General features: G+C 35.7%; 1 protein-coding gene across 1 annotated transcript in view; it reads right to left on the bottom strand.

Annotated features, from left to right (window-relative positions):
* The window catches only part of PXDNL (peroxidasin like), a 478,851-nt gene that overhangs the window by 235,179 nt on the left and 230,580 nt on the right, over nucleotides 1-13,092 (bottom strand). The window contains exon 3 of the mRNA XM_088023147.1: nucleotides 1,104-1,175. Coding sequence (XP_087879273.1) covers nucleotides 1,104-1,175 — 72 coding nt within the window. The remainder of the gene's footprint in view (nucleotides 1-1,103; nucleotides 1,176-13,092) is intronic.

Here is a 13,092-nt window from a genome sequence, read left to right as displayed (position 1 = left end):
AGGCTGGGGTATCTCAGTTGAACACAAAAGGCTGTAAGGCTCCAGAGCTGAGGTGTAATATGAATTCCAGTGCTTCAGAAAGATGCTGTGATCATTGTAGAAATGAAATGGGAGCCAAAGGGCTAGGATAGCATCTTCTCTTTAAAAGAATAACCAACTTTTTACACAAAATACTTAATGAAGTACAAATGGGCATATTTGTGTAAAAATGTTAGTAACCTCTTGAAGGTTCTTCAAAAGGAAAGTTGCAGCATTCACGCTGTGCTTAGACAAATGTCCTAGTTTCTTCCTTCAGCCTCCACATAAGTGCATCAGTCATGACCTCCCAACTTACTTACCAACATGGACTAGTTTCTAAGTCAAAACAGGGACTCATTTAAAATACCTTTATTCTCAGGGCGCCTGGGTGGCTCAGTCAGTTAAGCATCTGCCTCTAGCTCTGGTCATGATCCCAGGGTCCAGGGATCGAGCCCCACATCGGGCTCCCTGCTCAGGGAGGAGCCTGCATTTCCCTCACCACCACCACCCCCCACTCTGCTTGCTCACTCTCTGTGCTCTCTTTCTCTCTCTCTCTCAAATAAATAAAATCTTTAGAATAACTTTATACTCATTTACTTGTTTTAAATAAAAGAGCACCTCAATTGTCAATGATCATAATTGTGAGCTAATTTTTCCAAAATTTGATTCTTATCTAGGTTCATTAAAGTTCCTAGTTGCAATGTGTTCACTGGCTTCAGAAGGTCTTGGACGGCTGAGTTGTTGATATAAGAATCTTCTCTTGGATCTATGCAATTTTTGTAATTATTGGTTAATTAGATTTGAATGTGAAAGTTGAACAAACTGTTTTGTTTTACTTTTCTCCAATTTAGAATTTTTGTGGCAGAGATGAAGGGATAAAAATGTGCATAAATATTCAAATGTGCTCAGATGAATGATCTGTTGAAAGCAACAATTGACTTCACTTAGAAATGTTCAAATGTGTTTTGTGTAAAGGTTGACAGTAGTTTTCAAGAAGATGAAGAATTACTTTAGTTAAAACAAACAAAAATGCAAAAATAATCTATCAACACCATAAGCTATTGTTGTTCTTTCTTGCAACTTACAGATAAAGCAAATTTTCAAGTCCTTCGAAAGCATTTCTGGAAATGTGTCTGATTTGGTTGTTGTTCAGGAGACTGGAAAAACAGAAACAAACACAAATTCCAGAATGAGAAACAGATTCTGCAAATATTATAATAATTCTACTAGAAATAGTGATTACAGAGTTGAAAAACATTTACAGATATGTTCACTAAATTTACAAATTTAAAATTTTCTATTCAACAAGGCTATATTAAAATGTTAGTTTGTCACAAAAGACTTCAAAAATAATTTATATTTATTAAATTACCCTAAAATACCCCTTAAAGAGGACTATAAACCCTAGGATAAAATCCTGTTTTCCTGAAGCCTACCATTTAAAAGGAAAATTATCAACATAGTCACAGTGACAAAGGAATATATTTCTAAATAAACAAATGGAGAGTTATATACACTCAGGCTTAAGCATTTTCCTTGGAAAAATAAATATCACTGCTCTTGGCAAACAGTGGACTCTCATTGTGTATTTGTTGAACTGTCAAACTGAGAGTCAATTACACCATAGGAAGTGAGGCTCTTATTATAGTACTCTCAAATGGTCCAAAACTGACTTCTAAAAATTCCAGGGAGAAAAATAACAGGTGGCAAAAATAAATTGGATTTGAACAGTAAAACAAGTTACAGAAAAATCACCTCTCAACAACTTTGAACATTTTAGAAAAAGCACTCTGGCAAATAAAAATTATAGATTTTTTTCCCTAGTAAATACACTTTCAATTTCTTTCAAATTTAAGTTATTATGGCATGTCTAAATGTACAGGGAATGTCTACTAATTGAACTGGCACACATTTTTCTGAATATCCTATATCATTTAAAAACTCCAAAGCTTCTAAAATCCACTGCCAGAGTAAAATGCTAGAGGATTCACTTTTAGTATATTATAAAATATTTGTTTTGTGCCTTTTTTTTTTTTTGTATGACTTATTAGGGAAACATAAGTGTTTCGGCCAGTGGAGCAGGTGATTATTTTACTCATTATACACACAGAGACAGCCCAAAGACCCCAAATTCAACTGCCTCTAACCTATTCAGACATGCCTCACCTCTAAATGTTCAGTCACACAATTAATTCCCCAAATAGCATTTGAAGGCACTACCCAACACCCCACTTATGGTACCAAAGCCACTCCTTGCCATTTATGCCTAGTGTTCTGGCCATCAGGGAGGCAGAACAATCAATCTACTGTATGCATTAGAGCTGAGGCCAAACAGAGATAATGTCCATTTTTACGGATAATTCTTAGCTTCAGTCAATGATCCCATCAACTTTAGTCTACCATGTGTTCAAGAAATTGTTTAAGCTGACTAAAAGCAACACACTTAGTTAATATCTAGTTAATACCAGTCACAAATATTGTCCTGAGAAAATTTGTTAGTTACTCTTTGTACATTCTTAATCAAATATTCAAAATCCAATACAACACTTGCTTTAGATCCCCAAACTACCACTATACATCTATTGTTACTTGAAGAATGACTATTCTACCCCACATTTTATTAAATACATGCACCACCACATGTAAAAAAGTATATGTATGTATGCACACATGCATATATACATATATTTATATGCATATGTGTGCACATAGATATAATGCACATGTGTACACATAGATGTGTATTTGAATGTGTATACATGTACATGTGTGTATGCATACATGTGTATATACATATACTACATGCATGTGTGATTTGTGCATCTTCTGTGATATGTTTGTATGTGTGTTACATGATATGTATATACAGTCTCAATCTCATCTGAACCATAGAATATAGGAAACTGTTTGACTATTCTCTTAATTGTCTGAAGGATGGTGCCTAGGAAAGGAGCTGATCCATTTAACACAAAGGGATGCCTTTGGTCATTAGTGTTCATTCTCTTTCAATACAAGAACTGAAAAAGGAAAAGATACTATTCATCATAATTCATCTTTCTTTGGTATATAAAATGTGCTCAATTCCTATGTTTCTGCATATTCTTACATAGTTATCTAAATTTTGGTGAAAATAAAAAACATTAGACTTCTAAAATTGCACTGAAATTGTTTGCATTTCTTGAACATTGTAATTCAATATGAATGTTAATAATCTAACGTATGAGATCAAGCAATTTAACTCATAGGTTTTCTTGGAAATGTTTTTATTGTTGACAAGAAACAAACCCATTACAGTGGTTCACAGTTGAATGTGTTTTCCAATCACAAGTACATATACCTTGTTAAAGTTTATTCAAAACATTATGTTTTCCATCAAAATTTCTTTGTTATAATTTTAATGGATGGAATATTTTCCTAACAAGGTTTAGGTTAAGTGATTATAAAGACTGTCATATATATTATTTTTTGTTTTATTTTTCATAAAGGAGATGTATTCAAAATTTATGAGTGATTCTACTGACATTCAGGGCATAAAGCAATATCTAACATCCTTTCACAAAAAATCAATGCAAGCTTGAGGAAATGTGTGGTTATATTCTATATCCTAATATTGCCTATGATGCCAAGGAGGGGAAAAAAAGAAGCAAACAAAGCTCCCTTGAAAAATGTTATACTTTTATTGTGGAAATAAAATAACTCCTGAAAACAGGAGATCTGCGATCCTGATGATCAAAACCTTGGGGAAGAAAAACCAGCAATAGATCAACGGGCTTGTGTTAATTGCATCTTTCATTGCTGAAACAGTATCTTACACACAGGATGCACACACATACTTGTACATTTGATATACATACAAATGTGTACTGTGTGGGTGGAAATATTTTGTTAAAAAGCAATTGGTGGCCATTAGGAAAGATAAAAGCTTTTTGCCTGGTTATGTATTCATCAAAGTGGAAAGAAGCAAAATAGAGCTTTCTCCTGTGTCAAAATTTCCATTCAAGACAATGCCAAGAGTTACTCTGAAAGTGAATTATTATATCTACATTTAAATGCAAATAAGATAGTTTGGGGTGTTTTGTAAGTGGTAATAATGTTAATCTGCTCCTGCTTTATAATTATGTTTATTTTTCATTTGGACACTCTCCAGAAATGTGGTTCTGCTACCCTTAACATGGCAGGATTGTGTACTTCATTTCCATGCTTACTAAAGTAAGTAGTCTAGGGGCGCCTGGGTGGCTCAGTCGTTAAGCATCTGCCTTCAGCTCAGATCATGGTCCCAGGGTCCTGGGATCGAGCCCCACATCAGGCTCTCTGCTCAGCGGGAAGCCTGCTTCTCCCTCTCCCACTCCCCCTGCTTGTGTTCCCTCTCTCGCTGTGTCTCTGTCAAATAAATGAAATCGTTAAAAATAATAATAATAATAAAAATAAAGTAAGTAGTCTAAAACTTTCAATAACCATAAACTGTGATTCCTGAGTTATCTGTATAGTTACCAAGTAAGAGATTCTTGGCCAAAGTCAGTAATGACTATTTTTTGAAAATTTGCCACCACTAATACCACTAAAAATATTTACATAATAATGTAAATTATTAAGCACCACATAAATCATTTGCAGTTCAAAACAGTGGAAAACAAACAAACAAAAATAAATAAATAAATAAATAAGGCAAGGTGTGGGAGAGGAACCGAAGAAAAAATCAGGCAGATTTAAAGAACACAGTTCTTCATTTGCATGTATCAACTCTTCATGCATATCTCTCAAAGGAAAAAGCAGATTTACATGTGAAATCTCTCTGTGAGTGACAAATTATTTCACAGATCCAATAGATAAACTGCCCTCTCTATCTTTTGAAATTTTAAGACTTCAAAATTTAAATGTTCTGAAGTAAAAGAAAGATACAGCTATTTGAAAATTTATAGTGATGGTCATTTGTTTCTTTTTCTGTAAATTAACTAAATAGGGACACCTGGGTGGCTCAGTCGGTTAAGAGTTTGCCTTCGGCTCAGGTAAAAAAAAAAAAAATTAACTAAATAAATTCTTTCTTTGTATTTCCACTTGGTTCTTTGTCTTCATTAATTTGTTAAGAACTTTTGTATGTAAAAAAATAAATTTTTGCTTGTAACATGTTAGAAATAGTATTTCAAAGTATAGTTTGTACTTTTAGCTCTCTTTATTATTTGTATCACACAGATGTTTTAAATCTTTATCTAATGAAATTTGTTAGTCATTTCTTTCATAGCTTTGAGATTTTGTATCCTGCTTAGGCTTGTCTGAATCTAAAATTACATTAAAAGCTTATTTTTCCTTAAGCTATTGTGGTTTTACTTTAATGCTTAAATATTTGACTTATCTGGAATTAATTTTTTATTTTTTCCAAATTACTTATGTACTGTCATTATTATTGGCTGACATAGTCATATTTCCTCTATGATTTGCAATGTATAGTCATATACATATCTCTGACATGCACTGGGTCTATTTCTAGACAAAGTACAATGGAAATATTTCAAATATTCTTGTTTTCTGTTTTATTTTCTGTATAGGGTAGTTTCTATCTCTCTTCTTTTTTACTATTTTAGTGGTTATTTCCACAGCCACAACCCCAGCCCTCCACCCCACCCCCCACCCCCATGTATTTTAGGACAATTCTTCAAATTCAATGTGCTCACTTCAGCAGCATGCATACAAATTAAAAAAAAAATCCTTTGGATACTTTAATTAACATTTAAATTTTACCACTGTGACTTTATCTAAGAATGTGATTTGTCTTTCCACTTATCTAAACTGTCTATCTAAAAGAAGTATTCTCCTTTCAGTTGAATGTGGGGTTTTCATTATACAATCTTATGTTGACCATGATACTTTTGTCTTCTTTCCATAATGATAACTCATCTCTCTCTGACCTAATGTCATGGAAACTCTTTAAGATGTACTTTATATAATGGTGACAATGTTTTAGTCTTTTACCCTAAAGAATTATGATCGTTTTAGACTAGAAGTTTTAGAAGGGAGAAAAAAAAGAATGCACCAGTCAAGTGTAAACAAAGAAACAGGACAAAATACTGCCATTGTGCTCATACTTTGTCTTACCACAAAAAATTGTTATTACAAGCAGTAACTAAAAATATGACATTTTTAGATCTATACCAAATCCAAAGAAGGGTGCATTTTTAGTAATATAGCAGGCATATTAGAACTGCTTTAAGAAACCTCTCCCCATATTATAGTAAAATGAGTATATTATCCAATCTGTAAAATCCATTATTAAATTTAAAAATTTGCCTATACATTAGATTTCTAAAAAGTTTTAGGTCTTAGTGTTATCTTAAGACACATTAACTGCAAGCTTTTTTACCATTCTAAATCTAAATAAACTATACATGCATACATACAAGAGCTCTTATGTCATCTTCCAACACACAGAGCCAATGTCTATTCCTCTGAACTCACAAAATACAAGGAACATATCATCTTCATGCGACTTCTATTTTAGTAGAACTATAATGCTACATAAATGATCTGTGTTAATTATAGAAAAAATAGACAATATGGACATGCACAAAGAAAGTTAAAAAAAAAAAGAAAAAAAGAAAAAAGACACTACTTAGAAGTAACTACTTTGGTAAATAACTCCCAAATTTTAGATAGAAGGATTCGATGTTTGTAAATTGCCCACAGTCAGATAGCTAGTATTTTTGTACTTTCTAATATTCTTGTATTATACCATATCAAATACAAATATTCTTTCTAGGATATGATTATGAAATATATGATGACATACAATAAGTCAAAGACATTTCTCTCACCATTTGTGCACATATAGTTAACAAAATTAAATCTATTTTGGAGGAGTCAAGCTATGAAATTTGAAATTAGCCAAACTGATAGGATAATTTTATAGATTTGCTGAAATGTAAAATAGGTCAGACTAAATACTATTTTCCAATTTTCCTGACCTTTCTTCTACGTTTAGCCATTTGACTGTTTCTTGCTAATCGGTTATGATCACACTTTATGTAACATAATTTTTTTGTTAAAAAATATAAAGGAAGGATCTAAGTTCAATACTGTGAAATGCACACATATAGTCATTATTTAAACTAATATATATGCATATATATATCATGTTAAAAAGATAATCCCAAGGCCATGTATACAGGATAATATCAATTTGCTAAGTACATTTTAAAATTGAATATCAGAAATAAGATTCTTAAATGATGAGTTTAATAATAAATAATATTAATTTTTTAATGTGGAATAAAAGAAAAATTAAGGTTAGATGCTCTTCAAAAAAAAAGATGCCAGATGCTATATTATCATGAATTGTAGCAGGATTGACTTCAGGAAACAAGGAAAATCACCTCTTGTTAAATTATTCACACCTGTGATGGGGAGCTGATGTCATCTTGTAGTATAGAGCGTCATAGAATGTTAGACATAAAGAGACTAAAAGTTATTTCACTTTGAATGTCTTTATTTGTTTTGACTCTGATTCAATAGTGAAACTGATGAAACGTGAGTCTGTTTCTTATCATAGCATATTTTCAATGAAGTGAACACGTGCCTTTCAGAGAGTGATGGCTAGCAAAGTAATCACTCATATTCCACTAGGGATGCTAAATAGATGAAGCTTCATCCTCATGGTTCTTGCATAGATCAATGACAAAACAAAACATAATAAACCTTCAGGTATATGCACTTATCACAATTAGAAATAATACTCTAAGGTATTTAAAGTTATCCACAAGTTCCCAAAAACCTTTCTTAACTAAAATGTGCCTTATACAACAGAAGGAACTTGCCTTCTCTCCTCATAAAATTTACTAAAATTTATGTATTGGGATATTTTCTTTCTGATAAACTAACATGCTTATACATATTGTGGAATACCATCTGATTGGCCCATATTTTTAATTAGGCACTCTAGAGAGAAATATTTTATTGAATGTCAAGCTCCAGCATGCCAACACCTGTTCTGTATAGCGGTAGACCTGGAAAATGAAAGGGATACAGCTAAAACTTTCCTACATCCTCAGATGACTGTTCCTATACAGTCCAAGGCATCCCGCTGCCAAAGACTGCAGGTCATCTTTGAGAGTTAATTTCCTCTAATAGCAGTAATTAATATGATCTCATTTTCTTTTTTTTAAAGATTTTATTTATTTAGTTGATATATATATAGAGAGAGAGCACAAGCAAGGGGAACAGCAGGCAGAGTGAGAGGGAGAAGCAGACTTCCCGCTAAGCAGGAAGTCTGATTCAGAGCTCGATCCCAGGACCCTGGAATCATGACCTGAGTGAAGGCAGATGCTTAACTGACTGAGCCACCCAGGAGCCCCATTATGATCTCAATTTCTTTGTCAACCTCAGGAGGCTGCAATACCTAATGATCATAACAAAGGTGACACAAAGCCCCCTTATTTTAGGCTTTTGTGTTGCTCATTATCATCATGGCTCTCAACCAATTTTCTATCCCTACAATGAATAATCAATGGCAGATTATTAGAATTAATGGGAAACCACCCTACTATTAGGAAGAATGCCTCCTCTATCCACCAATACTGCTCAGCACAATAAAAAAGCAGATGGATGCTTTGTTTGTCAAAGTTACTATGTCATCTGGCTCATCTTCTCAGGACACCATTTTCATTGACCTTTGGGTTTCCTTTTTTTTTAAGATTTTATTTATTTATTCGACAGAGAGAGACACAGCAAAAGAGGGAACAGAAGCAGGGGGAGTGGGAGAGGGAGAAGCAGGCTCCCCCCCCCCCCCGAGCAGGGAGCCCAATGCAGGGCTCGATCCCAGGACCCCGGGACCATGACCATGAGCCAAAGGCAGACGCCCAACGACTGAGCCACCCAGGTGCCCCTGGGTTTCCTTTTTAATCATAATGCCATGAAGAATTAATAAGGCAAAGAAAAAGAGAAAATACATTTAATTTAGTAAGGCAAAGGAAAGGCTCCTCTCATTTCCTGCTTTGAACCTTATTTTCAGTGACTTTTGAATATGGAAATACTCAAATTGATGAGATGCTCTCTCAGGTCACTTAACCCAGACCCCAGCCCTTTCCCAATTCTACCAAGATTAACTTGAAAATTCTCAAGATTCCATTCTGTTAGCTATGTCTTCTTATAAAGCCATTTCTAAGGCTTTTATGGCTCTCTAATGATGAATGACAGCCTTGAAAGAGAGACTCTAGGGCACTACAAAAAGCACTATTTAATAAAAAGGTAATGTGTTCTAATCCTCAATAAACCTTTTTGATTATTTAATATCTTGGAGTTTGAGTTTGTCTATCTGTAATTTTTTTTAAATAAATCATACTAACATTAATCTGGCGACCCCAGAGTTAAATTGGGATTAAAATAAGATAATATATATGAAAATAGAAACTAGAGGGAAGTAGGGTTGGTTATTTATAAAGAATGAGGATTACCATAGGGACAGGGTGGTAAAGAATTACCTGGAAATAAGGGTTTCTCCCTGGGAAGATACCTCAGGAAGTCCAATGGAATATAGTGTTCCCTAGAACAGGATCCTCAACCTTAGCTATGTTGACATTTGAAGCCAGATAATTCTGTGATGGGAGATAATTCTGTCCAGATAATTCTGTCCTCTGAATTGTAAGATAGTTAGTAGTACCCCTGGGCTCTATCCTTTAGATGCTGGAGCTCCAGTTGTGTCAAATATCCCCTATGGAGAGAAACCATGCCAGATGGGAACCACTGTCCTAGATTCTGAGGCCTCAAGAAGTATCCCAGCCATAGTCTCCAGTTTCCAGTCTCAATTTTAAGCTATAAGGGAGTAATAGCTAATACAAATGATATACAGCAGTCACAAAATTTATTTTGGTGTTTGGCAGTCTACCATCTCACTTCCTACAGGTTAAATGTCAAGGCTGATCAAAGTTTGAGAAAGGAGAGAACAGTAGGCAGAATCCACAGGTGGGAAGCAGGTAACTAAGGTGAATCAAGGGAATACATATCAACATAATATCAATATGGTGATAGAGGTGAAGAGAATTGGTAAGAAATAGAAAACAAAAGTAAGACAAATCACAAACAAACCAACTGAGGTGTAAGGATGAATCTAAGAGCAAGAATAACATAGGCAAAAATGAGAAAAATCAGGAATTATGAAAGGGAAATGAAGTACTTACAATGGCTTAGAATGACATACTGGACTAGATGGACTTAGTAGATATATTCAGAACATTTCATCCTAAAGCACAGAATACACATTCTTTTCAAGTGCACATGGAACATTCTCCAAAATAGATCACATATTGGGTGGCAAATCAGGCCTCAACAAGTACAAAAAGAATGAGATCATACCATGCACCTTTTCTGGCCACAACCCTGTGAAATTTGAAGTCAAGAACAAGAAAAAATGTGGAAAGATCACAAATATATGGAGGTTAAACAATATGCCACTAAAGAATGAATGGGGGTAGGAGGAGGAGCAAGATGGGAGAGGGGTAGAAGACCTAAATTTCGTCTGCTCCCAGGAATTCAGCTAGATAGGGATCAAACCATTCTGAACACCTACGAACTCAACAGGATATTGAAGAAAAGAATAGCAGCAACTCTCTGAACAGAAAAGCGACTACTTTCTGGAAGGTAGGACGTGCAGAGAAGTGAATCCAAGGCGATATTTAGGTAGATAGACCATGGAGGGAGGGAACCTCCCTCAGCCAGCTACCAACAAGTGATAGAGCAGCGGAGCACAAAATTGGAACTTTTAGAAGTCTGGTCTGCTGAGGAACATCACTCCAGTGGCTAAGCGAGGGGTGGAACCCTTGCTGGGACAGTGTGGTTGCAGGACCCTTGGGGTTACAGAAAGATTGTCGGGGGACCTGAGTGTGGCAGAGCTCACAAGTATTGGAGAGGGGAAGCCAGCTGCAAAGACAGAGCCGAGGAGTGGGCTCTCAGCTCCGGGTGCCATAAACCGTGATCTGCGGCACAGTTGGGCCACTATTCTTCCAGCAGGGACCCAACAAGTGGCAAACCAGGGAGACTCTCCCTCCTCCCCCAGGAGGAGAGGCACGGGAGTGCACTGCAGGAATCTGCTGGGTTTGGAGAATCCAAACAGGGTCATGTGCCAGAGATAGAAACACTCGGTCATAGGCCAGGTGAGCACAGAGTGAGGCCAGAGACTGGGGAGACAGGAGTGACTGACTGCTTTTCTCTCAGGGCTCACTGAGGAGTGGGGTCCCCAGCTCTCAGCTCCTCTGGGACCAGAGATTCAGAGGCTGCCATTTTCACTCTTGTCCTCCAAAGCTGTATGGAAAACTTTCAGGTAACAAAAGCTACAGAGAGCAAACCCAAGCAGATTAGTCAGCCCGGCCCCTGGCTAGGGCAGTGCAATTCCACCTGGGGCAAAGACATTTGAGAATCACTGCAACAAATCCCTCCCCCAGAAGATGAGCAAGAAAATCCTGCCAAGACCAAGTTTACCGATCAATGAAAATTGCAAAATTCCAGCATTGGGGGAATCCAGCACATAGAATTCATAGCTTTTTTCCCATGACTCTTTAGTCTTTCAAAGTTAATTTTTTTAATTCTCTTTTTTTTTCTTTTTCTATTTTTAGTTGAATTTTTCTTCTTTCCTTTTCCAACCAACATCTTATCAATTCCTTTTTAAAATCGTTTTTAATTTTCATTTTTACAGTCATATTCTATCCCTTCATTGTATTTAACCTTATTTTATGTGTGTGTGTGTGTGTGTGTGTGTGTGTGTGTGTGTGTGTGTGTGTGTGTATGAGTTTGTCTTTCTTTAAAATTTTGGGATACAGTTTCTCCTGAACAGACCACTATATACCCTAAATCTCGTGTATGACGTTGTCTTAGTCTCCCACCTGATCACATTCTCTCTCTTTTTTTAATTTTTTTTATTCTTTTTTCACCAACTCCTTATCTTATCAATTCCTTGTTAAAAAAATTTTTTAGGGGCGCCTGGGTGGCTCAGTCATTAAGCATCTGCCTTCGGCTCAGGCCATGGTCCCAGGGTCCTGGAATCTACCCCCACATCAGGCTCCCTGCTCCATGGGAAGCCTGCTTCTCCCTCTCCCACTCCCCCTGCTTGTGTTCCCTCTCTCGCTGTGCCTCTCTCTGTCAAATAAATAAAATCTTAAATATAAATAAAAAATAAAACTTTTTAAAATTTTCATCTTTACAGTCATATTTCACCTCTTCATTGTATTTACCCTTATTTATGTATATATATAAGTTTTTCATTCTTTAAAATTTTAGGAGGCAATTTCTTCTAACATACCAAAATATGCCCAAAATCTAGTGTGTGGCTCTGTTCTGTTCACCAGACTGATCATATTCTTTTTTCTTTCTTTCTTTTCCCCCTGGTTTTGGGTCTCTTCTGATTTGTTTAGTGTATATTTTTCTGGGGTCATTGTTACTCTCTTAGCATTTTGTTCTCTCATTCATCTATTCTCCTCTGGACAAAATGACAAGACGGAAAAACTCACTTCAAAAAAAAGAACAAGAGGGCGCCTGGGTGGCTCAGTTGGTTAAGCGACTGCCTTCGGCTCAGGTCATGATCCTGGAGTCCCGGGATCGAGTCCCACATCGGGCTCCCTGCTCGGCAGGGAGTCTGCTTCTCCCTCTGACCCTCTTCCCTCTCGTGCTCTCTATCTCTCATTCTCTCTCTCTCAAATAAATAAATAAAAAATCTTAAAAAAAAAAACAAACAAAAAAAAAAAAACAAAAAAAAGAACAAGAGGCAGTACCGATTGCCATGGACCTAATCAATACACACATTAGTAAGATGTCAGAATTAGAGTTCAGAATAATGATTATAAAGATGGTAGCTGGGCTTGAAAGAAGAATAGAAGATACTAGAGAATCCCTTTCTGGAGAAATAAAAGAACTAAAATCTAACCAAGTTGAAACACAATAAAAAATGGAGACCCTAACTGCTAAGATAAATGAGACAGAAGAGAGAATTAGTGATATAGAAGACCAAATGATGGAGAATAAAGAAGCTGAGAAAAAGAGAGATAAACAGCTACTGGACAACGAGGAGAGAATTCCAGAGATAAGTGAAACCATAAGATG

Source organism: Eumetopias jubatus, unplaced genomic scaffold (assembly GCF_037043125.1).
Source record: "Eumetopias jubatus isolate StellerSeaLion01/CBP00866 unplaced genomic scaffold, mEumJub1_p1.0 scaffold_4, whole genome shotgun sequence".
Taxonomy (NCBI): domain Eukaryota; kingdom Metazoa; phylum Chordata; class Mammalia; order Carnivora; family Otariidae; genus Eumetopias; species Eumetopias jubatus.
This window is presented reverse-complemented; position numbering and strand designations above follow the sequence as displayed.